General features: G+C 39.1%; 1 protein-coding gene across 4 annotated transcripts in view; it reads right to left on the bottom strand.

The window, feature by feature from the left end:
• Window positions 1–26,176, bottom strand: part of ADAMTSL3 (ADAMTS like 3) — a 195,280-nt gene that overhangs the window by 32,648 nt on the left and 136,456 nt on the right. For all 4 annotated transcript variants that reach the window (XM_080396390.1, XM_080396392.1, XM_080396391.1 and 1 more), the window contains exons 15-23: window positions 25,810–25,894; window positions 18,743–19,029; window positions 11,493–11,622; window positions 10,233–10,425; window positions 9,412–9,591; window positions 8,485–8,638; window positions 3,068–4,148; window positions 1,115–1,242; window positions 638–766 (exon numbers count right to left, since the gene is read on the bottom strand). In XM_080396390.1, coding sequence (XP_080252516.1) covers window positions 638–766; window positions 1,115–1,242; window positions 3,068–4,148; window positions 8,485–8,638; window positions 9,412–9,591; window positions 10,233–10,425; window positions 11,493–11,622; window positions 18,743–19,029; window positions 25,810–25,894 — 2,367 coding nt within the window. The remainder of the gene's footprint in view (window positions 1–637; window positions 767–1,114; window positions 1,243–3,067; window positions 4,149–8,484; window positions 8,639–9,411; window positions 9,592–10,232; window positions 10,426–11,492; window positions 11,623–18,742; window positions 19,030–25,809; window positions 25,895–26,176) is intronic.

Raw genomic sequence — 26,176 nt, 5'->3', positions numbered from 1 at the left:
TGCTGATTAAAAAGAAAGGCTCTGCCTTTCCAACAAAGGACTAGAGAACAAAATGAATCAGTGAACTGCTTAATGCACGTAGCTTCTGATTAACATTAACGCTGCTCCACAGATGTTGAGCTAGAAAATATCTATATGCTCTCATGGCTCGGCACTTTTCTTTGTTTCCTTACTGCAGCTGCAGACTGATGGCTCTAAAAGGTAAGTTTACTTCACTGTCAGGTTTAAAGTTCTATTAAGCTATGGCTGGAGATTTCATTTTCGGTTTTAACAATAGTCTAGACATATGTGCATCTCAAATAGGGATAAGGAAAGTTCTCTGATGAGCAACTCAGCTGGCCATGCTTGCTATTGCAGCAAGACAGTCATTCACTCTGGTTGGCTTTAGGGTCTGTAGCGGAGCCTCAGACCACTTCATGGAAAGAAAAGTACTTTTAAAGGAAAGTCTATTTGAACATATACGTGTGTGTGCAAATTAAAGTGACAGACAGAAAAGAAATAGGACTGGTGTGGGTGACCTGCCTAATAAAAAGTTACTAATCGATTATTTTCTGCCTTCACTGGTAATTTCTTTCAAGATGTCAGGTAAAATTTTGATTCCAACATTACAAGGAACCTCAGTACAGCTCTTGCTTACCTTTCACTGGGCATTCAACCATAATATTTGCTCCAATTCTTGCCACGATTGTACCTCCAACAACTGCTGCGAGACTGCTGGCTTCCAGATTTGTAACATTTAACACAGAGGACAAGATGACAGGAATCTCTTTGAAATTAAAGGGATAATCAGTTTTAAAAGCTTTATTTGACTTTTAAATATAGATCCTGTATTTAAAATCATCATGTTTTGAACAGAATTCAGTTTGTACGGCATCAGCCAGAAAATACAAGTGGGGTAGATACCAGCAGACTGGGTTCACACCTGCTGTGGTTTTAGAGCAACAAGACCATCTTATTGCCTCCTATTAAATCAGGCAGAGTTTCACGGATTGTGACAAAATACACTGTTTCACATTGGAGTGGGTCTGGGTGCTTATATATTAAAAAAACCCACAACCAAACAACAAACCAACAACACAAAACCCAAAACACATGCCTGATTCTACAGTCTTACCTGCACGCAATAGCAATGATGTTTCCATATCAAAACCAAAGTCATTAACAACCAGGCATCCATATGTACCAAGCTCTTTTTGAGTAGGATTCTGAATCTGCACTTTTCCAATGGTGTCCAGGTTCACCCTGCAGAATGTTCAAGGAAAGATAAGGGTTATGACCCTGGGGCATACACCCAGCTGAATCTTCTTGCAAGAGTTACAGGTACAGCAGCAAAAACTAGACCAGTGCATGTAGGAACAGTTCTGCCTCCTCCGCGGTGACAAAAAGTGAGTGCTAAGGGATACGTGCATGGAAGATTCTTCAGATATCTTTCTTCTACAAAGCTGTGTCCTAGTTGCAGCCCTTTGGAGGACAGCGAGTTTGCTACTGCAAACCAGAATCCCTCAGGAACAGCAGCACGAATAAATCAGACTAGCACAATGGGAAGTATTAGGCTTAACATGAAATGCATCTCTCCAGAGCAAGTTTGGTTTTCAGCAGGATTGGGGAATTCACAAATGTATGGTCTCATCCGACTTCCAAATTACTGCAGGGTTTTTTGTTTTGTATTGCTTTTTTAATATTATCATCGTTAAAGCTAAAGTCTTCCACCAAAAGCCCGCAGGTGTCCTGAACCCCTTGCCTGCCACATGAGGACATGTTCATGCATGGCTCAAGTACAGCCTTCTCCTACAAACCCAGCAGATCAGCAGCCCATTTACCACCTCACATTCTTTCTCAGATGCAACGGTATTAATGTCACTGGCTTTTGAGTACGCACACATATATATGGATTTGTGTCTAAGAAACCTTACTGTGAAAAAAATAGGAAAGAACCAACTTTGCCAATATATCCCTTAAGTGCAAGAATATTAGTCTGGGCTAAAACAAAGGCAATTTGTGAAAGCAGACATTAGGACTCAAACAGATACTTGTGAATAAACAAAGCACCATCATGTCCAAAAAATGTGACATAACTGGTGGGAGCTCCATGGCTCCAAAAACATCTGCACTTTCTAAAATGGCTTACTTCTGGTGTCTTTGCTTTAATTGAAAGCCCTGTAGAAGTACATTTTTCTTGGCAGTGTGGTTAATCAGTTAAGTATGTTGAGAAATATCCATAAAACACCTTTATCATTTCAGAATCATTTTTTTCATTGCTCAAGAGCTAGCTACAATTCTAAGAGGTTCACACACGAAGCTGTTGTTAATATTATCAGGTGAGCTTCTAATTTATCAGCAATGAAGTAAAAGTATTTGCTCAGTCTTGAGCAAATATCTGAGTATTACATACACTTGCTGTACTTGTTCTTCAGGTACAGTTCTCAAGAGTGACGGTAATACAAGTCTTTTATTATTTTGTATTCCACTGTCCTCAACAGAAATATTTGTAAATTCTAAAGTATTGTAAAGAAAATAATCCATAAAAGCTCATTCTTTCTAAATTGAAGTTATACCTAAAGATATATTGTGTTGAAAGATGGTGAGGGTACCAGTTAATATTTTCCCTCCTTAAAATGAGTAAGAACTAAGACCCATTTTCTTCTATACTGTGATGGAAGTTTTTAATGTGTTCCCACTATATTTGGTATCTGATAGAATCCAACAGGCTTCTTAATTTAAGTATTTGTTCATTTTCTGATGCAGCTGAAATGGTTGAGGCGGATTACAAAATTCAGTTAGGACATCCAAAACACCTCATCTAGTTAAAAATGTCAGTCCTCCCACATAATATCGTGGAAATGGACATAATACAGTGGGATGTTAGTAAAGCCAAACGACGTGACAGACACTTGAAGGAAAAAAAAAAAAAAAGTAAATTACTTAAATAAAAAGATGGAAGGCACAGTGTTCATGCTTATCTCGTTTTTACAACCGTATGTTTTAATATTGCCCAGCAGGGTGGATTTTTACAGTTGATAGCAACAGAATAAATCATTCAAAAATATAAGAGAAGATATTTACTTACTTCTCAGAGGCTTTTAATGCCTCGCCATCTTTTGTCCAAGTATATTTCACTTCACTAATACCAGCTGTTTCACACAGTAGATTGACAGCATGAGTATTCTTGGTCAGAAAAACTGTATTTCCAATTCGTACAGTGACTGTTTTGTTGAAGGAAACTCGAGGAAATTCCTTTTGCCTCATAATAACTGGAACCTTCTGGTCAAACATTAACTTATCTACAGTTTTTGTGCTGAAACGTTCAGATTCATTTGGTGATTTGCCTGTGAGTTTTGAGGCAAGTTTCTCATCCTGGGCCCCCTTCCATTTTTCAGTAGTTGGTTGTGGAGGCCTAGATAATTCAGCAACTAATTGATAAATGACCTGGGATGCCAAGTCATCATCGACTTCTCCAGTCTCAATGAGCTGACTCATGTTCCGTATCAGTTCTTCAAACTGCACCGTGTCCATGCTGTAGGCGCCTTGGAGAACTGCTGCCTCCAGTCGTTTGTTCTTGAACTCACGAGAGCTGAAGTCTTCTGCTGAATTACTCCCAAAGGCTTCGAGATTTCGCAGAAATGGCTGATCGTTTACTTGCCTGTCACCCAGGTAGAGCTCATTCTTCTTACTCCACATCTGCCACATTTTACTCATTTTATGCCATTTGGCCCCAAAGCTGTTAGCTTCATTGTGATCTGTGTTACTGGTCTCACTGGCCTGTTTTCTAAGATTTGGTGGTTCTATCAATCTGTTGTCAGTACCAATGAGTTTGAGTACAAATGTTTCATGCACAGAGCCTGCAATACACCGGTACACACCGATGTCAGTAGCTTCAAGGCTATGTATTTTCAGCGAGCCTGACTTTGTGATGCCAAGTCTTTTAGAGTTTTGTAAGTGCTGTCCATCTTTCTCCCACCGGATAAGTGATTTCTGGAACCTTCGTACAGGGCACTTAATTACAACAGATGTTTTTGGAAGTAAGTAGGCTCGGCTTCCTATGGTAAAATTAATGCGCTTCTCTTGTCTTGTCTGAATATAGACTCGATGAATACCGACAATCTGAGGTCCATGAGCAGAATACTTTTCTGGAAGCCTTGGTTTAATCTCTGAAAGAAAACAAAGTGTTGAAAAGTATCTAATCATTGGCACTCAGGCTTACAAAATCTCCTTTTCACAGAATGCTTGACAGAGCTTTTCCTGACTTTGTTCAAGTCAGATTGCAACATGCTGAGCTTTTATCTGAGTCACAAAAATGCAAAAATATGAACAACATGAAACCATAACATTCCTCTGCTCCAGCCAAGAATTCAATGGCTTCTTCCCCAAATCTCCTAACCATAGAGAGATACAGGCAACATATACCTATATGAAGGACATAGGTGGTGCACACCTACATAAATGTACACATACTATATAGTATATTGATTTATGTGATAGATATGATCATAAAAAGGTTATATTTTCTATATATTTCTTATTGCTGCCTCAGAAAGGCTAGGTATGATGGGAATGGAAAAAGTGAATCAAAAAAATTTGAGCACGTTATCATTTTCCCCACATTTGAGCACTGTCAAGTGCAGAATGACCTAAATAAAACAAAACCTATCCAAAAAGCAAGGCTCCCCTTGACTGTTATTTAAATTGTTGGCTGCCCATGCCGGTTCTCTGATCGAGTCATGCCAAACAAATAGCAACAGAGGAGGTGAAAGAAACAGTCAGTGAAGACACAGCACATGCAACAAGCAAAACCACCCTGTAATCACCAGCTTAGGGCAATTGCTTGGATCGATTGAAAGATGAGTTGCTCACAGTGTCGTGCCAAGAAAGTAGGGAGGGAAAGGAGAAAAGAGAGAAATAAGTAAAAATTTTGAGAGGTTGAACGTAGTAATCAGATGAATTGACAAAAGCAGACAATAGCAGCATAAAGCTTCATGCAGACTGGGTACAGAGACACTGAGCATTATGAAGCGCCTCCCGCATGGTACTGCAGGCACTTGGATGCTGAAAGGTTTCTAGGGAGCTGCCTGAATGAATACCACCGCAGGCAGCCTTTCCCAGCAGTGGCTGGACAGGCACACTGGGCACACCACAGAGAATGACTGCAATGTTTCAGATACCACTGTGTTGACTTGCTGCTGGCAACTACAGTGCCCTGCTTTAACCAGCAGACCTGATCTTACTGAGAAAACGCTAGCTAGGTGAGAAACAAAGTGCTGCGGGAGGTGCGGAGCAAGGGCATGTACCCCCGAGTTCGTTCCATGCAAGATGAAATCGGCCAACTGAGAAGAGCTGGGAAACACTTGGCATCGGTGCTAGAAAGCAATCCAATTGTGGTTGGTGACCCAGCCTTTTGGTGTGTGACAGAGAAAAAACTCGGAGCCTGCAGAATGGGTTGATGAGCCAGGAAATGGACACGCAAATCAAAATGCTTCTCAGCATGCCTGAATCTGAAATCATTACTAATATTGCACTTGGTAGGTGCAAAAATGAAATGACAACTGCACCGATGGCACACAAATGATGTTTGAAAAACTGCATGCTTCTTATATACATATGCTTCAAATATGCTGCGAAGAAATAGGTGAAAAGCTAAATGCTTCAAGCATTCAATAAGTGTGTACACTGTATGAACTACACCCTAGAGTGCATTCTTACGCTTATAAAACAAAATGGTTATTTTCAATGTTTTGGGTAATGAGTTCAGACCTGTGGGGATATCATGGTTTCATAATTGCACAGCTTTTAAATCGGTATTCGTTATCCAGATACATGGTTCCCTCAACCATTTCGCGTGGTACAACAAATAAATTTCTTTAGGCACTCAGTTTACTAAAATTATTAAAGTAGCGTCCTGTTTTTAATAAGTTATTGGGCCCCAAATATTTATTTTTAGGGAAGTGTTCCAGCATTAAATCTTCCATTTCCAAAAATCCAACTTACAGACACAGTAAGTGTAACTTTAAACACACAAATTAAAATACTTCAGGCTGTGGTCTGTTTACACTAGTTATTCCAACATGGAATTAAACCCAGTGCATACTTATAAATATGTTAACAAGTCTCATCCATTTCATTTTTTTAAAAAAGAAAGACCACTAACTCTCATTAGCAGTTCAACACTAAAGGGTGTGTATATTTTTACTGGTGACTGGTGAGCAAGGCTAGGAGTGAAACAAAGTTCAGAGTTGTGGATGGCAGGCCGTATAAATATATAAGGTCATGTGAATATATGAGGCCACATAAGTATGCATTTTCTAGATCCTTAGTATCATCCAATCCTTCAGCTGCTGAGGTAACAGACTGTTTGGAAAGGGTTTTTTCTACAAGGATAGTCTTGCTTAAGGATTAGATTGTACTGGAGCCACTGGACCTCATTATCACCTGGTACAAATCCATATGTGTCTATGACCTCTAATGGTCCTCTACAGCTTTAGCTGGGCCTCAGGTCCTGGTGACCTCAGGGCTAGATTGGTGTTATTTCCTATTTCTCAGAGCCCAGTCAGGAATGTTTCTGACTTAACTGGGCTTATTAAGGAGAAAAACAGCTACGCTTACTAGTCCCAGGGTGAAAGATTAAGTCTAAAAAGCCTCAGCACTGTCATGAGACAGTAAAAAAGAAGGGGCTCATCTGAGCTGCAGAAGCATGATCTTTGACGAGGCACATCCAGAAATGCTGCTCTCACAGGCAAGAACCCCTAACGGCACATGGGCCATGCACCACACCACTCTTCACCGCCTCTGCTCCAAGCTGTCTGCCCCTCCTAGGGCCATGCTACATTCCTGCCTTCTATTCACTGCCCCTTGCAGGCGGCCGGAACGCATGGCTGCAGGAGCAGGAGATGCCTCCGTCATGTTCCTGTGAATCCAAAGCCTGCTGCTGCCGCTGCCTTGGCTCCTCCAGCCAAACCCAAGCTCGAACTATGGGTACGGACATGTCTTACACCTTCCCCTGCCCTCCGTTGCACAGCCTGGGAATTGCCAGGCAGATGCGAGCTGCAAGGGCTCCCTGGTTCCAAATGGTTGTGGAGGTGAAGGAAGAGGACAGTGATTCTCTTTGATGACTTTGATCTGCACCCATTCAGTACAACTGCACTCCCTCTGCAGTCTGCCATCCTGCTTTCTTGGCACTGTGGTGGAAGCTGACAATGTAACTTTAATATCAGTCTGTGCTAAGCAATTTGCAAACCAGCTATACTGCCATTCAACTATCCACAATTAATTAAATTCAGATAGATATGCAGCTCAAAATATTTTATTAAACCTTATGCCAAGGACATTCCTGAAAGTCCACAGGGCTTTATTTAAGTGGAGTTTTGAACCTCAGGATTTTGGCATGTTAATCTGAAACACAGGCCAGGAAAAGAAGTTTCATATTATGTATGAATCAGTAATTATTCTATTTCTTATTTTGTTTTGTGAATAATTTTTAAAGCAAAGCTTCTATATGTATAAAGTAGCTATTTCTTGACAGCACTATGATTTGGATCAAAACATGTCTATCTGTGATCTGTAATAAGAACCAGGCCATTCATGAAGGTTTTCGGTTTTCCCCCACCTCAAAACTAGAAACTCTCCTTTTTTCTTTTATCAGTGCCCTGCTCCCCAAACCTACAACCCAATACTCTCCTTTGTAAAGGAAAGGGAGCACAGGTTCAGACATAAGGAATCTGCATTTAGAATTGCCTATTTGAAATTATATTGTAGGTAATTAAACATAGTCTATATCAGTACAGTATTTCCGTCAGTGTTATACATATGTAATTAGTGCAACTACCATCAGTATCAAAACCTGATTGTGCCTGAATTGTATAATTCCTATAGATAATCTTTCTGAAAAGTTTTTTTTATAGACAGGAAGAAAATACTGGATTTTTTTGAAGAGTGTCTGCACTGTCATCACTTCCTGCAAAGCTCATGAGATCGGGATTCTCATTTCTACAAGGAAAGATAGAAATTATACCTAAAGTTATCACTGGCACAGAGCTTCAGGTTTTGAATTCCACCATGCTAAGCAAAATGTCCAGTGTAATACAAATGTACAGTGAGAAGACAAGCCAGAACTGGATTAGTATCTTTTCTGATGTCCTTTGTAGTTTATAGTCAATTGATGGTTTGGGTTTGGGTTTTGTTTTTCGATTGGAATAGTGTAAAGGACAAAGGAAAATTCAGATCAAATGTAGGTAAGTGTGAGGGTGAGAGGTATGGACCATTACAGTGTATTCAAAACTGCTTCTGGAGACCATAACCTTTATTTTTGACTGGCAGAAAAAAATTAAAATGAATCCTGTTATTACTGGTCTAGTAATTATGACACTCAGTTTATGCCAGATTAGTGATGTTGTGAAAGTATAGGGAGATGAGTAGCTTAACACGTATACAGATTTGTCTTTATAAATAGATCATTCCAAATTATCAAAAAAATACGCAAAGTAACATACTTACTGTTGCAGGCATTCATCTGACAAGACCTTATAAGCATTGAAGGAGACAGACCACTACACATTGATCCATTTAATGTGACATATTGGCCCTTTGCTGTTAGGTTTTGGCAGGCAAGTTTTCTTCTCTGGATTCCAACACCACAGCTTACTGAGCACTGTGAAAGGAAGGATGCAGTCAAGCTAAACTTGGTGTCCCACGCCACACATGTTAATTTTAAGCTAGGTTGGGTTTTTTTCCTTCTGAGAGAGAGTGCACATGCTCTACCTCATATGAATAATTGTGTTACCCAGACATTAAACTCTCTCCACTTTTCCAGAAAAATAAGAACATAAGAGATAATTTGTTCCAGCAAGCAACTCAGGAACAATTAAAATAACATGACAGTATTTCATTATGTCCAAGCATGGGCAGAACAAAGCAATGAGATCTGGTAACTACGAGAAAAAATTTGGCACATTCTAAACAGTCTGTGTCAAGTATCTCAACCCTCTCATCTAGTTTGTATTGCATGAACCTTGAATTTAGAAGCTGCAATTAACTTTTATAAATCTTTTTGAACAGGGAGCGGTAGCAAGCTTGCATTAAATGGGAAAGGAAGAGGACATATTCCAGAATAACGCAAAGATTTTATTTTGGAAACTGTAGTATCAATTAATTGATAACTAAATATGTCTGGTAGGATGCATGCAATGTATTACAGCCTGTCCTTCAGCAATTGAAATACAACTCAGGAAGGGGGCTGCAATCAGTCTGATTGTGGGCAAGAAGGCACAGCAACTGTATGCACAGTTTAGTCCAGGTAAATGCCTTGTGAAACCTTCAGCTATCCTGTGAATTTATTGCTACAGTTTATTTACCCAAGCAAAAATCTTTAGAGCTCATGCTACAACAGAAGGTTTCGGTTCACTGTTGTTGAGGGCTGCTCACCTTGGACCATTCTCCAAAGACCAGCTGAGGAGGACAATCAACTTTTGCACATGGTTTACTAGTTGGCAATTTAGGTTCTTGACAGGTGTCATCAGAGTGTTTCAGGAAACTTCCATCCGTCAACAGCTGCTTACAGTACACTTTGCGGGTCTGAATCCCTCCTCCACAAGTACGTGAACACTAAGGAGAAGAAAAGCACATAGCATGTACACCTGCTCTCACCCATCATACTGTTATTGTGCACAAACATTTTAAGTCCCCCCCAGTTATGCTATCTTGAAAAATGATATCTACTTTCACGTAAAAAGTAAGCAGTGTGTAGAAAATTCTGTTAAAATGTTTAACATGTTAGAAATTACGAGAACTTAAGTTAAAATTCACACCACCTGACTGCAATTCAGTAGCAGAAATCTTAACGAAACACATGCCTCTTACACATGGATCTGCCCATATCCCTCATCAGTTAATATACCTGGTGAGAGTTTTGGAAACATTTTCAATGACACAGAAAAAACTGATAATGAAGCAGTGTCTCCAAATGCAGGTTACTGTGTTTGCAGAGCATAGGGAGAGAGGTGATGTCTGGAGTAACTGGTATCCAGCCTTCTGAAATCTTAAGAAGGACTTTCCACCTCATCTGGTAACTAACCATTGGCACAGCAGTCAAAAGCAGTATTTTTGACCTTGGGTGAGTTCATTCTAATGAAATCAGTTGAAACACCTACATACCAAGTTTTAGGAGCTACCTTCCATGTTATTCCAGAACTTCCAGTACCTAGCCAGAGGAACACATTTAAACTCTTTCTGTAACCCAGCCATACCTGTTGCCATTCCTCAACATGCCACACAGGGGGACAATCAATCTGGTTACAAGCTTGTAAAGAATGAGGCTTTTTGTCCTTGCACTCTTCAGCCGAGACAGCAGATCCTCCAGGCTGCTGGCAGTACACGTCTCTTGTCTGTATCCCAACCCCGCACGTAGCCGAGCAGCGTCTCCAGGGGCCACTTTGCCACCTATTCCAACAAAGCCAAAAGCTCATGGTTTAGCAACTCACCTCAGCCTGGGGAAGGAGCAATCACATCCAAACAGGCTCTAGCAAAAAATAACTGATTATTATAAATTATATTGATTGATGGCTAAAACATCCCTTGAGTTTGGCTGTGATGCAAAATTATAAACTATGATTCTGAACTTAGAGGTAACAATGAAATGCAGAAGGTATTAACAATAAAGAAACAAAGTCATTTCCAGACAAATTCAACTCCAGCATTTGCTTTCAGAATGCTCCTCATAACAAAACAGCCTGTTGGCAACCTGCTGACGTTTACGTTTGTAAATGTAAATATGTAAATAGACCTTTCTTACATTTACAAAACATCCTTTAAAAGTGTGCATGTTTTCTATAAAACATCCTGTTCCTGTTAACTTCTTCCCTACGTTTTGTGAGAGGAGGTTTCTGCAAACACATAGAAACAATATGCAAAGGATCAGGGATGTCAGAGATCAAAAGTGGGTGAATAAGACAGCGCTTGTCAAAATTTCACATATGGCACTTTTAAGCGACCAAATCAGCTAGGCCTTCTTGCATTTGGGCTGGGATCTTTCTTTTCCCAGAATCTCCAAACATAAGAAGCCAAAAGAACTATGTGGAGCTACTAAAGAAGCACGAAAATAAAATAATTTGAAATCTTTATGTAACTTTTTTTCATTCAGTAACAACAGAAAGTAAATATTCTCTTGGGGGTTTTTTTGTGAAATTACCTTAAAATTTTCCTTGTACCACTAAAAGAGTTAAGGCTGTTTTTCCAACTCTGGCAAATATCTACATGGAAGAGATTTATTTCAGAAAATGTTCCCTATTTTATTAGTGAGATGTGAAGAGTGGAAAAGGAGTGAACAAGACCAAAAAAACCCAAAAAAACCCAACCCCCAAACCCTGTTAAAGACAGAAGCAGTGAAATTTCATCCCAAAGCAAGACCACAGTCCTGCAATCCGAGCCCTTTTTTGAGAAAGCCAATGTTTATTTAAGTCCTATTAACCATTTCTTTGCCACAAGACAATTTCATTATTCCAGTGTACCTCGGAGGGCAAAGCTTCATATTGCAAGTACGAGTCATTGGTGGTGGTTTCTTGGAATTGTCACAGAGGGTTTCATTGACAGCTTGTTTTGTCTCTACATGCAGACACATTGCAATGGCTTCTTGTGTTCCTGAATTAAAAAGGAAAAGACAGTCATGAAACACTGAAGATGAAGAGATTGCTGCAAACTTTGCTCTTGTAATTATTCAAGGCTGCGTGTATTAACTCAGTAAAAAAGCTCTGAATGCTGAATTTGACACCAGTCTTTAAAGTAACATCTCAAGTCAAAAGGAACACAGTTCATGTATTTAATGCGCAAAAGATATTTGTGAATTATATCTAGCACTTTATTTCTGTGATAGTTAAAAAGCTTGATTTGACATTCTGCCTCTCTGAAAACCAACACAAAATAGGCTTTTCTGTCTGTTCACAATCAAATGCTACATCAGCCTGGTTCTGTAATGGTCCCCAAACCAACTACTGGTTTCGTTGCCAAAATCAGAGTAAAAGTGATTCCTTCTCATTTACCTTGACTTTAAGAAGCTAAAGATCTGCAAAAAATGTGACAAAAAAATGCAGAACACTTGCAAAACTACAGTCAGGAGAATGGCTGACTAAACATAGAACCTTACTCATAGAGACTAAGAGCTGCAACAGTTTTGCTGAAGACAGCAAATCTGACCCAGCCTAGAGCTTTCCTCACTCGTGACCATTCTTGGCACCCTTCTGATCTGCAGCTCTTGCTACCTAGATCTTATTACTGAAGCATGAAAGATTACTAATACTCAAATTTCTATGAGTCAAAATGAAACGTAATATAAGTTTGCTTTAGAACAAGTCAGCTTGGTGAATACACATGTCGTGAACCACTTTTATTTTAAACCTATGTAATTATCCAATCTTATATATCATATTTTTTAGTATGAAACCCTTACTCAATTTCAAAGCTCACTCACATGCACATGAAAGACAAGATGGTTTGTGATGTACTTGGGGAATCCCGTGCATCTGGGATGTTCTATATAAGCAATGCTAATGATCATAATCTTGTAGGGGGGGGGGAAAAAAAAAGCACTGAAATAATAAAACACCTATTTGGTTGCTTCCATGTAAAAACTGCTTTTGAAGAGTCACAGTTTGAAGTATTTAAATCCATTTCCTTCCTATTTTTCACTTATCTCCAGTAATTTTGTAGGGATACAAACTTGCTTTCAGCAGCAGGTTATACTGCTTTTCTTACAACCAACTTTCACGGTTTCAGAGGGAGTTGCATTTTTAGCTAGAAACCTTCACTAACTGCTTTATGGTATCACCTATGACATTACCTAAAAACATTCCCACTATTGTTACACAAAGTCTACTACAACTATTCTTGCTTCTGTCAACTGTGCACGACGACTGGTTTCTTGGCACTGTTGGACTTTAGACGTTCTGATTTCAGTGGGGTCAAGGAATATACTACACTGAGAGTTCTGTCTCCATGTCAATGGTCCATTTTCTCTCCTTTAAAACACACCCATGAGCACTGTCATTCTTTTCATAAGTCAAAACTGTTCCTTCCACCTATAAACAATTCTGATGTAGTCCAGTGTAACAGCCAGCCCAGGCGACAATCCCTCTTTGCAACACTTGAACCAGTCCAGCTATTTCAGACAGTTCAGCAGGAGTGGGCCAGCGGTGATTTTCACAGTAACATAGATTCCAATTTCTTTCAGGCTCTGTGGTACACCTCTAGATCCCCTCTGGGACTAATTTTCAGTTCAGAAAGACCTTGTTATATAAATATTTTGACTATAACTACAAAGTGATGAATTTTTATAGAACAGAAGACCTGACCTTATATATGATTGACAACCTATTCAGTTCTCTTCTATCAAAGTATTGATAACTACATTAACATAGAACACACACATTGAGTAAAAAGTATTTTACTAGCAAGGCTGAGGATAAACCTTTCACAACAAATAACATTACTATAATGCAGACATGAAAATGCCCAACGATGACAAGCCAACAAATAAACATTTTTTCTAGAGCTCTACTATTTCACTGCAGAATGACAAACAAGGGAATCAAACATTTTCTGTCCGATTGATCCCCACGTGTTTGTTTAACAGGAGCAGCTTCCCTGTCCCCTTACATAGGAGACGCACATCTGACTGTCTACAAGAGAGAAATAAAGGTTTAGAAATTGTGTTCTGGCAGCAACAGAATGACATTACTAGACAAGCAATCAAGCAGGTATCTATTTCTATTTCAGGTCTATCTGTGCTATCTGCTATCAATCTACTCTGTGCTACCAACCTTCAGTTTTGCTGACCTCACCGTGTTCCTGTGGGAAAACCACACTCAGAGGTGATGCTACTCTGGAACAGGTTGTGATAAGTAATATCTTAATATCTCACACAAAGGAAGGGAATGAAATGAGATTCCTTTCAGACCATCTAAACTGGCAATAATCCCATGGAAACTTTTTATCTCAGTGTTACAAAAACTAAATAGGCCAGCCAAATGAACAATGTTATACCAGGTGATGGGTTTTGACTGCAACTTGCCACCTAGAGTCATTAAACCACTCCTGCCTTGCAGCATGACCAGCTAGCTATGATTGTGTTATGAGCAGAAAATGTCAATATGTGCTGCATCTTTCATTTGACTTAACTACAGGGCACAAACTGCAGTAGTGATTCTTTGCGACAGGGTCCTTATTGAAAGAAAAATAGCAACCTGTTTTGATGCCATAAGCATAAAACGGATTATTAAAGAGCTATTAAAAACATACCACTCCCTTCCTCCCTTTTCCGTGGTTCTCAGTTCAGGAACTCTACTCAATAAATAACTACAGTTAACTGATGCAGCATTTGCTTGAATTTAGCTGTCAAAATGTCTTGACAACTAATCAGATTTCTCACCTCAAACTATAATTTTCCATTAGTTGGGAACTTCAATCACTGATAAACTTATTTTATGTCAGTTGGAAAACGGAAAAATCTATTATTCAAACAAGCAAAGTTTTATGTGTATGACTTTCTTGGCTTATAATATAAACATAGTAGATAATTTAACTAAAACATTATGTATGCAGCAGGGAGCATTAAGTATTTTTACAGTAATCTGATGCACTATTGTAGTAATTATCCTACTATTCAGTGAAATAGAATATTTTCTATTTTAACCCAGCATTCAAACCACATACATTTACATTCTTTTACAAGCTTTTCTGTGCCGTGAAATACACAGTGCATGAAGCATGTGTTAAAAGATCAGAATGCTTGAAAAAAGCCCAGATTTTGTTTCTGCCTTTTTTAGAGTACAATGAAAATGGGGGTGGAAAGTTGCTGTGCAAATGGTAAGTGGATTGAGCTATTCCCTATACCTGGAAGAGGAAGGACAGTCATTTATTTCTATGAGAGAGTCTCAGTTTGGGGATTACTTTAAAATACGTACTATCAGCTGAAAAAAACTCAGAAGAAATGCCAAGCCCTACATATGCTTGAGCCTCTCTATAAATCTACTGAAACTAGCAATGTTATTTATACTAATTCTGAGAAAGAGTAAACAGTGTCTGCAGTTAAAGAAACTAGTGATAGGAGTAACCAGTTATCAGTTACCTACAACACACCATTGCAAATGCTCTCAACTTTATACGAGAGTCTCAGAACACTCATTGTTTTTCTTAAGAGCCCTTAAATTTGGCTAGAATCCATTAATTTTCTAAGAATCTCAGGTTTCTTATAAATAAAATGGTAAACTTTTAGCCATTACGGTTCGGGCAAAAGCCTGAAGACACAACTTGACTGTACCCTAAAGCTTCCGAAGTCACAGACTATAGAGGAAACAAAAGGAAGTGCATATGTATTTATTGTTTAATCTCATTACTTTTAAGCCAATGTAATGACTTTAGAGGATCAGAATCATAAATTTTGAAGCATATGGAATATAAATAGTAATAATAATTATATAGAACTACCAAAATCTGCCTCTTGCAATTAAAGGTATTTTTAAAGAGGGAACCAGAAAACGTTCAGTTATTTTTTTAAATTGAAAACATCCCTTTAAAATATTGTAGAGTAGTTAAATGATTGACAACACTGAAGAAACACTACAGATTACAAGAAAAACATTTCTTCTCCTTAGGCGTACTCTTTATTCTGATAATGACTAATACGTCTCACTGACAACATTATGAAAATTCAGCTTATACTGGTGTTGGGGCCTCTCACATCAGGGCCAAAGTTCTTCAGATTGGGTGAAAAAAAAAACCAAACCAAACCCGCACATTTTGGGAAAATAAAGGCAAATCCTGAGATACCCACGTACACTGTTGGTTTATTTTCAGCTTGGGATTTCTTCAGGCACTGAAGACAAAACAGATCTTTAGCTTTCAGGATGCTTACAGAGTTTCCTATGGACGTTAAATGTGACATCTGCACCATGACAGACTGGCCTGGACAACTCCTATTTGCACTCGTGGAAAGACTGATGAAAGAAGTATCAGTTATGCTAAGAGGCATAACAGACTGTACCAGCCCTCAAAAGCAGCAAGTTTTATGGCACTCAATATACTAGGTGACAAGCCACACAGATTTGCTGCAGAAAGCACACAAAATGACCAAGGAATATGACGAACTGGAAAGTAAAGATGTTTGATACTGCCTTGCAGATCACTTTATCTCTGTAATTCTAATACCTCAGAAAACAACGTTGCCATCTGCCTTTTTCATCTGCTTTGGAGAGGGATCAGAGGAGAATTCGAATTAAAAGTCTAGTCGTACAAGGATTTTAAAAAAAGCTGCTAGTGACAAGCACTGAAACAGATTCAGTCTTTGCTCACACAGTGGCTGTAAAGCTTCCACCCTGTTTAGACCCTGCAGGCTTTTCCCTTGTTCGGAGAGTCAAGCACTAAGAAATGGGGGTAGGGAGTTCTGAGGATACAGAAATCCACAGGAATTTATTTTAATAGCCACTGCTAGATACATACATACTAGAGAAAAAGCACCTAATATAATTTACATTACACTGGGATATTCCAAACTCAGACAACATTCATTTCTTGTAATGAGAGAGTTCATCTAATTGAAATGAGATTTGAACATAAAACTTAGCCGAAATGGATCAGCCTCTTTGAACTACACAATGGAAAAATAGTAGACAGTGAGATCATTAGTTAGTACATTGCAATAAGTTGGAAACAGAAGACATGTCTGGTTCCCTTTAAACTATTTATCGGCAGGTAATTTTTGGTCTGTTTGAAAGCCTTTGCCAAGGCAGCAAGAAGACCAGAACTGATAGAAGGAAAAAATCACTGCTACCTAACTAACATAACAGCACAGGGACTTCTGAAGCTGTTCCTTGATAAAATATCCTGACAACTTCCCATATTTCCCAGGAGCATCACATAAGAAAAATGTCTAGACATGGTACCAGTGATACCACAGAAGTCTCAAGAGAAAGCAGATAATTTCTTTGAAACTTCTTCAAATGGATAATTTCTACTGCATATCAGACAAATGGTCAGATTACTATGAACACCTCTAGGACAATTCTGCGTCAGACATCTCACAAATTCATGAAAGGTCAGAAGTCAGCAACAGAATTCACACTCGGCTCCCTTAGGACTACAATTAAACTGATCATGGGATTCTCCTCATCAGTCATTCCAAAGTTCCTTTGCACTGGCAAACAAAACTACTGTCTTCAGTACAGGCTCCTCAAATTTCTGTCAGCTTGCACTCCAAGTACAACTTCTTACATGAACATTTTTGCATGGACAAACTCACATGTGGAGGTGCAGGCAACGCAAACAGGCACATGTGCAATAGCAGGCAAAGACTACAGATTATTTCAGCCTAAATGTCTATTGATGCCCTCAAAGTTCAAAAACTTTGGAGTTTCAGAACACCTTTGGTGAAGATACTGGCTAAATAGCAGTAGTAAAGTGGACTTAAGATGGCAACGAAATGATTGCACATTACAAAAATCAGTTGAGATATGAAACAGAGAACTACCAATTTAGTAGTAATGAAAACTTCATTCCTCCTTTAGGGTACAATTATTATTTCTAAAGACAACTGCCTCAAAATGAAGACAGACACTTAGTCACAATAGCTGTCATTACCATCACACATTTATACAGATATACTCGGACTACAGCCTCTTCTACTTTGCCAGTCAAAATGCCCACTGAAGGTAGCTGAGGGAATGGGATGCATCAACTTTTGTGACCATACGTGCTGCTGTTCCTATAGATCAACCCCATCAGTAAATAGCAGTAGTAAATGATAAAGGAGGCACTAATCAGCCACTTACCATCCTGCTGACAGCATTCTGGGGCATCCCTCCCAGCTTCTGTCTTCCAGGTTTGAACTGGTGAATAGTACAAAGGAGGCTGCTTTCTGTGAGCTCTAGACTGGCTCTCTGCTTCCAGTTGTTTCTGTTCTCCCCTTTTCTACATTTTTTATTTCTTCTATGGGTACAACTGTCTTCACTTCCCACTGATGTCATCAGTCCTGTCATATATAGGTGTGTTCACAATTCCCCTGCTTCCACTTAACACTTCATAACTCACTTGTGTTTGGTCCCAGCGTACAGCATGTAGCAGCAACACCAGCAACCTTGTCTGGTAGCATGTACTTAGGACAACAGGGAGATTCGATTACATCCAAAAAGGAATGTGCCTAACTACTTGCAGACAGATGTATGGCACAGAGTTCCTATAGAGTCATGTACTGTACCAAGACCTAAATGAACTCCCGTTTGATGTTCACACCGGTCAGACTGAAACGAAGCCTCCCTAATTACAGCTTTGTATCCCTACTGTACTGCAGAAAATGACAGCATTTGGGAATATACAAAATAGCTAACATGGGAATTTTAACTTTGAAACTATACACTTTCAGTTCCTAGAAAGAAAGGTCATCTAAACATGCCCGTCACCGATGCATTAAACATACTGATACCACCAACTACCTGACAGCTGAGACTCCCGCAGCAAGACTAAAGCAACTTGCTGTATCAATAACTTCTTGCACCTTAACCAGATAAAGTCAACGTTTGAACACAGGGCATAAATGAAACCAAGTAGTTTCAAATACTCTAGAAAAACATGCAGCTTCAAGTTTTAACTGATTTCTGGGTTATTCATACAGATCAACATAGCTGCATAGGGCAACATGAAGAGAAGAACGAACAACATCAAGCAATGCCAAATTCCTGCTACTTGGGATAAATAAATACATAAATAAAGGTACCTCTGAGACACGTAGCTGAACAAGGAGTAAACCCAATGTATTCCCAGTCGTAAGTCACGCTGCCATCTTCAGCATGTGAAAATTCTGGTGTGTAGGGGACAGGATCACTGTCACAGGATGCCTGGTGACAGATGCGTTCTGTTGGTGGCTTCACATCTTCACATTCCTCTTCAGGCAGTTCAACCTCAGTCTGAGTAAATGCCAGAAGAATTCGGCACTTCACGTCTCGCACCTGTACACCATTGCCACACGTGGCACTGCATGGAGACCAGGGTTCAGGAATAAACCTGCAAATAATCACAGGGCAGTAGAAACACTGTCATTTTGTTCCATATATTTATGTATGTGTGTGCAGAGCTAAAACATAGCTAAAATACATAAATGTATGTTTATACACACAGCAGACAATACATAATACTATTTGATGCTCAAATGGAATGCATCATCAAGTATCTTAAGTCTTTCACTTGCCTCCCACCCCAGACCATTCCTCAGAATTCACAAAAAAAAAGATGTAGCAAAAGAGGAGAAAGAATCAAAAGAACAGGGAAGGCTGTATCTTTTTTACTGGGGGGGAAAGGACATTCCCTAAATCTTTCCTCAAACTCCTTCAGTGGAAAATAAGGAGAAACTCCATGAAGACACATCTCTACAATACAAAATAGCTCCCCAGGTACACGGACTTAGGCATATGCCAAAAGTATATTTGCAGTCTGCTTAAATCTGAGAAAGGCCATCAACTTCTGTCATACCAATAATCAGCAACCAGACAGCATAAAAACACTTTTTAAATCTAGCTATCTCCAGTGCATACCACCGCAGGCTGCTGCTCAGATTTAATCTTGTAAGAAGCCTCTCATCTTCAATAAAGAGGTCTAACTGGCTCAGTCACAAATCCCTCATTTTTATTAGAAAGCATTTATGCTCCTGATGAACTATAGTAAGATCTTATTTTACAGATCATGAATTTACTGAATAAAAGGAGGTTTTAATCTATAATATTATTTGACTTTGAGGGTCACATCAATATCTGATAGTAATTTTCAAAATGGCATTAGACCCAAGGGGCTGAATTTCATTAATAAAGTCATCCCAAGTGACTCTGGGGTACAATTTATAAGAAATCAAATACAGAGTTTCATAGGACGTTTTTTCAAAAGGTTGCACTTGCTCTTTATTATATGTCCAAATGTAGCTGATGGTCAAAACACAAATGGAAGATACAGAAGGATATATTTGACCAATGCTAAAAATGTATTTGGAAGGAAAAAGTCAAATTAGGATTCAAAGATTTTCTCCTTATCTTTAATTAAGAATTATCTTTCTCTTCACTGCAGGAAAGCTGTCCTTCAGAAAATAAGAACAGTCATGTAAGACAAAAATCAGTGTTTACACTCTGCATACACAGTAAGCACAGAAAAATGTCAACAAAATGTGGCTGATTCTGTGGACAGTTTATCATCTTGAGCCAACAACTCCTTGCCAGTATATACAGAGGAAGAATCAAACAGAAGAAAGGAGAACAGATGAGTGGGTAACCCATAAGGATACTCTAACAGTCCTTGGGGTAGTCACCCAAGCTGTGCTTGGGACAGACCTCAAGACGGACTGTCTGCTGTGGAAAAGACTATTCCCATTTCCAATAAAGGTTACAAGGCAACTGGTTATTCTTTAAAGAGATGTTAATGAAGTATCTTCACAACTCTGCTATGAAGATAAAGATGTCAATGCCTGTTGCTTCAAAGTTTCCTTGAACAGAGCCTCAGAGTGTTAGTTAGAGCTTGCTGGTCCCTGACAGACTCAGGAAAGGGCAGAGTATTGATTTTTATTGGAAGAATATTATCAAAATGGTGGATAGCTGTGTCCTACAGTGATAAAATCTGAGTAAATGCCCTACTGGTGCAACCTAACAGTCCACCAAGTCCAACGGCACAGCTGGTAGGGGTCAATGTCCAGGTGCTCTTGATAACAAATTCTAACTGAACACCTACGGGAAAAAGCTGCACAGGAAGGGTTCTCTTACCCAATAGATAAATCAGCTTATTCCTGAACCATCAGATCTCAGAGTCTTTTCAAAGACAGCCATGCAAACTACATAGGGTGGCCATGGCAAAATCACCCTCACCCAACAAAATGCTTAAGCATGTGCCTAACTTATAGCATATCAGCTGTCCTTTGAAGTCAACAGGACTATAATGTGCTCAGAATTAAACTTGTGCTTAAGTGCTTTATTCAATCAAGGTCATTGTGCATAGGATTAAAAAAATTATGGCTTTCTTCTCCTTTTGTGTAAAAAAATAAGTGTAAGTTCATTTGAGGTTATGTACCTAATTAGAAAAATAAAACTGGTGGACATATATAGTTGAAAAGAGTTGGTTGGTGTTGTGACCACACCTAACAGTTTACAGTCTGAAAGCAAGTAACTTTTTTGCTAAAAGCATGACAGCAGCATACCAGCCATCAGTGTTAGTTTTGTGTACTGTTAGCTGAGTGCATTAAAACATTCCAAAAATAACGTATGATGCATTCTTTTGAAGTCCTGTATAAATGAAAGGAAATTCTGAACCACAGCAATCCTTTCATTCAATCAACCAATTGATTTATAAAGAAATTCAGAAAATTCTAAGCATTTTTTCTTTGACTTATACCAAGCCTATATTATAATTGATGTTTTCTTGTTGATTAGTGTCTGGTATTTTTCAGGGAAGTGCAAGATAAAAAAAAACAACACCCAAATTATTTTATTCTAACATGGAATTTGCTACACTAGTCACTCGACTATTTAGCTATTAAAATCCTAAATTCTAGAACTTTTCAAAGCATGATCATGTTATAGTCACACTTTAAGTGCCTTCAACAGCAGCCAATGGAGACTGCTAATACAAAATTTGAGCAAGGAACTGATTGGACAGTGAGAGAACTCCAGAGGTTGGCATTGTATCTGAATTTTGAGTTCAGACAGATTATTTTTTTATTTTTATTTTTTATTTAACATATGCACAAACAAAGCCTGTGAGAGATCATTAAAGCAAACTCCATCAGCCTCAGAAGTGATATATTTTTTACTCAGTGGCATTCAGAGCACACACATGGCAATACTTTGGATTCAATACTTCCCATCATCAAATTCACTCTGCTTTTGATGGAGACACTTCAGAGTCATCTCAGGTCAGGATTAAGAAGCATCAGAGCAATTGTATTATGATGCCTTGCAGATCATCAGGAATTTATAATGGAATGGATAGGATGGTGGCAACTCTGAAAATTTTCTGAGATCTCTAACTAAGTTTGCAGATGAGACTCCTGATTAAAAAAAGGAAAAGAATGGAAAAATGCAAATCTAAGCAGGCACAACTTTCCACAATTGGCCTTTTTGTACAGTCATTCTTCCCAGTTCAATGTAGAAATCAAATGCTCCTGTAGTCATCTGCACAAGTTTAAATGATGTACACACTACAGATGCAGCGGAGAGGATGTCCATGCTGTGGCATTACCAGTCTAACACTAATGGAAATGTGCATTCCCCTGGCACACACTAAAAAAGCAAGTGTAGGATGACCTGCAAAGTGAAGTGGTGACCTAAACTACTGATGATATAACTCGGACAGAACAGCCCAGGCCAACCAAATCAAATCTGAACTGAAAACTTAAATCAACACAGCCTTCTGCAACTTTCTAAAGACTTGGAAAACATGGTGTGTCTCAGTATTATTTTTTTCATTATTATTTTCCTCAAGCCTGCAGTTCTTGCTTTCAGTTAAGACAGGAAATGCCTAAATCCTGAAAAAAGGACTGCTTTTGTGATATTTCCAATCCAACCCTACTGCGCCAAGGGGCCTGGATAAAAGCTTGCAGAAGCATCTAAAATGTTGGCTGCTTACTGGGTCAGAACTTCCATGGTGCTGGCACCCTACCCCTCCCCTGAAGCACCACCCTTGCCTGCTCTAAGCAGAGTTGCACTGCCAGGTTTTATCAGACTTGAGTGTAATGTGTTGGACAAAATTACCCACCCATTTTCAGAGAGGCAGCTGTGAAAAACATGTAATTCTTTATCACTAAAGGCATGATGGGGACGTTTCTGTGAAAATGACTCAAACGCAATGAGCAAGAACCTTTGAGAGACACTGCATTTCACATGCAGCCACTGCGACTACACAAACTAGTGATGACTTTTTAGTTCAGGTTGCTGAAAAAATATATCAGCTTTTGAAAGCATTTTAGTTTTGTCCTAAGCCATGACAGGGAAAGGCAGCTGAGGTGTCTATTCCTTTAACTTATGATTAATAAAAAGGATGCAAAAACCTTTCTGGATCTTCTCTGCGAATCCCCCTGTAACTAAGAAGGCTCGAGGGAAGAATGTTTAAAATAATTATTGGTATCAACTGTCATCACATTCCACAACTCAAAACTAAAAAGGTCAGAACTAAATTTTTCTTGGCCTCACTTTAAGGGCAGTCATTTTTTATTTTGCTAATAATAATAAAAAAGCAGCTTTTGAATGTTCCCCCTCTATGTAAATTCAGGACAGCAGCCATGGCAGACCACAGCAGCAGAACTATTCATCTTCCACAAGCTACTTTTGGCATATTCATCATTTGTGGGTTCCAAAACACAGCTGCATTTATTCTCTTATTCATTATCAACCAAAATATTACACAAAAGTCTAGAAAGACAGTTGTAATAAAAGGATGGACTAGAAGTTGAGACTTCGTATTGTGGTTTAAGTCTGGATGACAACAGAATAACTAAAATTAAAAGTGATGGCATTTTACCAAGGAAATCATAAGCCTCCTGCTAGGCAGAGGTGGGCTATAAGTTATCACTGTGCCTTGTGTAAATTACAGAAAATAAAGTTAAACAGATCCAAACCAGAGGGAAATCTTGTTATAATTTACTCTGGGAGAAGTAACAACCTATTGTTACAGTTTATTTTAAACCCTAAAGGCTGACCCCCAAAAAGCAGCACTCCAGCTGGAAAAGACGGGAACAGTTAGGGCATGAGATTTAAAGCATCTATTGAGAAACTGCTCTGGTTGCAAACCATTGTCCACAGGACCAACAGGCAATCTGCAAAAGGGAATGAAGTCAGGGAGTAGTTATTTCTCATTTCTCCTTACCTGCCAGCTTCCTTAGAATAAAGTAAGAGCAGGCAGCACGAGAAGACAAGTAAAATGAAATTAATAAGGAATATGGCTGCAGCATTAGAGCTGGGCCCTAGGAGAGCCCAGACTCCCCAGGCTAGGGAAGCACAGCACCCCAGCAACACCTCAGGATCAGAGAAGGATGGCAGAGAAGAGGCATCAGCAAGAAGTGGCTGGAGAAACCTTTTAGACTTGGGGAGATGCTTCTGGAAAACGTGAAGGAAAGAGTCTCAGGACAGAATGAGGATCATGAATTTTAAAAAAATGATCATGAAAATCTAGGTCTCCAGAGTAAACAAGAAGAGTAAAGATCCAAGGAACTGCAAAACTGCACAGCTGTGACAGGATGTGCAGCGAGAACTCGAACACAGCTGCATTCACGCTGTGAGGCCACAGTGGAATACCTCGGTCATGCCTAGGAAGGCACGAATAACGGCTTTCTTTGTGAGGGCAAGGTACAAGGGAACCCATTACAAACCTTCCGGCTCAGCTCTATTATATTCTAAATATACTCTGAACCAGCACGCTGTGCCCCTGCCGGTCCTCCCTGCCTGTTCTGTCAGACTGCTGCTGAATGATCTTAAAACCTGGAGGCTGCATTAGCTCATGGATGCCACAGCACGATCTCATAATGCTAGAGATCACTTTCTTTACAGCTTCATGCTGAATCCTCTTTAGAGGTGGCCTTATATACCTTCATTCTGATATGCTGACATTCAACAGGCACATTTGATTGCATCACCCCCTTCGACAATCACACTTCATTTTTATACCTTTGCTACTACCCTGCCTTAATTCAGGGCCACCAATTTGGAGAGTGAAATAACCACTCACAGTAGGTTGACACTTGACTTGAAAGGCTAGAGCAGTGAAAAGTTTAAAGTACAGTCACCATAACTATGCAAACACCTGTTTGGCAAGAGGTTTCTTCTGTGAGTCAGTGCAGGTGTAAAGATTTTATTACTCATGATCACACCTGCTGGTGCATGTGTGCCAAAAAATCAGGAATAGCTAGATGGAGGAAGAAAAATAAGAAGTTATAGGGCACGCTTTGCTCTCAGAGCAATATAAATCCAAAGTAACTTCAGCAAGCTCATCTAAATTATTTTAAACTAACATTACTACAAATGAGTGCAGAATTTGGCACAGCACAACAAAATGCTGTTCAAAATCTCTCATGAAAACCTTATAGAACATTTCTATTTTCTAGAAAGTTGTATACTCTATATTGAATATATTAGATACAAATATACATGAAACATTAACACAGGGGATATAAGCACTTGTGTGGATGCCCTAACATACAAGGGACAGGAGTAAGTGTAGCTGGATTTAAGTCATGCTTTCATGCCCAAGACTTAAATGTTGCAAGGCTTACCCCTGTCAGCTCTTAAAGGGACTCACAAAATCCAGATGTTATTTCACACATATACACATGTAAAATATCACAACTTACCCGCATAGATTTAACTAAGCTCAGAGATCAGCAGGTTTTTCTCACTTTATTTACGCATTGGTCTCACTCCCCAAGGAAACGCTGGCAACCCTACAAAGTACCTCTTAATTTTTAATACAACCACTACATCCTTGAGGTAACAGCAATGACTGGGATAAAACTGAATTTATTTAATATACATCTGCTGAAATGCTTCCACATCATTAATTGGGGTTTAATTAGGCTAAATGAAGATCCCTTTGCATTGCTTGAACGATACAGGGTCACTACTAACACAGTAGCTCTGTGTCATCCAGAACAGGAGCTCCAGAAGCAAAGCTATTGAGATGTAAAATTAGGAACAGCTCATAACACAACTCATCTCCCAAGGAAGGCCAACTGTCAAAGAAAACTGCACAGCAACTGTCATTCCAGATGATCTGCAAAACATGTTGGAAAAGTTTCTTCACTGTAAAACACAATGTACTTACGTTGGCTCTTCCGAGACTGTTCTGGTCTCTTCCATTTCATGTGCCTGTTTAAACCACGGCAATTTTGCTTCCACAGGGTTTTTTTCTGTTACAAAAAAAAAAAAACCCCAAACAAACCAAAACATTCAGTAATTCCTCCAAAATCAAAGCAATATGTAGATGTTAGCACTGTTCACCTTAGCACTTAACACTTTACATTGTCTATTGATCTAATGCTTTTGAATAAAGATATACTGGATAATAAACAATTTACTAGAAAATGTCTTCATTATGTTTGAGCTCCATTCTGACACCCCTTTTTACTGAGAGGGTCCTAGTAATCCAATTTCCATTCCTATTTAATCTTCTACTTCCTTCCCACATATTC

The sequence above is a fragment of the Falco punctatus genome (genome assembly GCF_963210335.1).
Source record: "Falco punctatus genome assembly, chromosome: 7".
NCBI classification, from domain to species: domain Eukaryota; kingdom Metazoa; phylum Chordata; class Aves; order Falconiformes; family Falconidae; genus Falco; species Falco punctatus.
The sequence above is the reverse complement of the archived record's forward strand: the minus strand, read 5'-3'. Positions and strand labels throughout refer to the sequence as shown.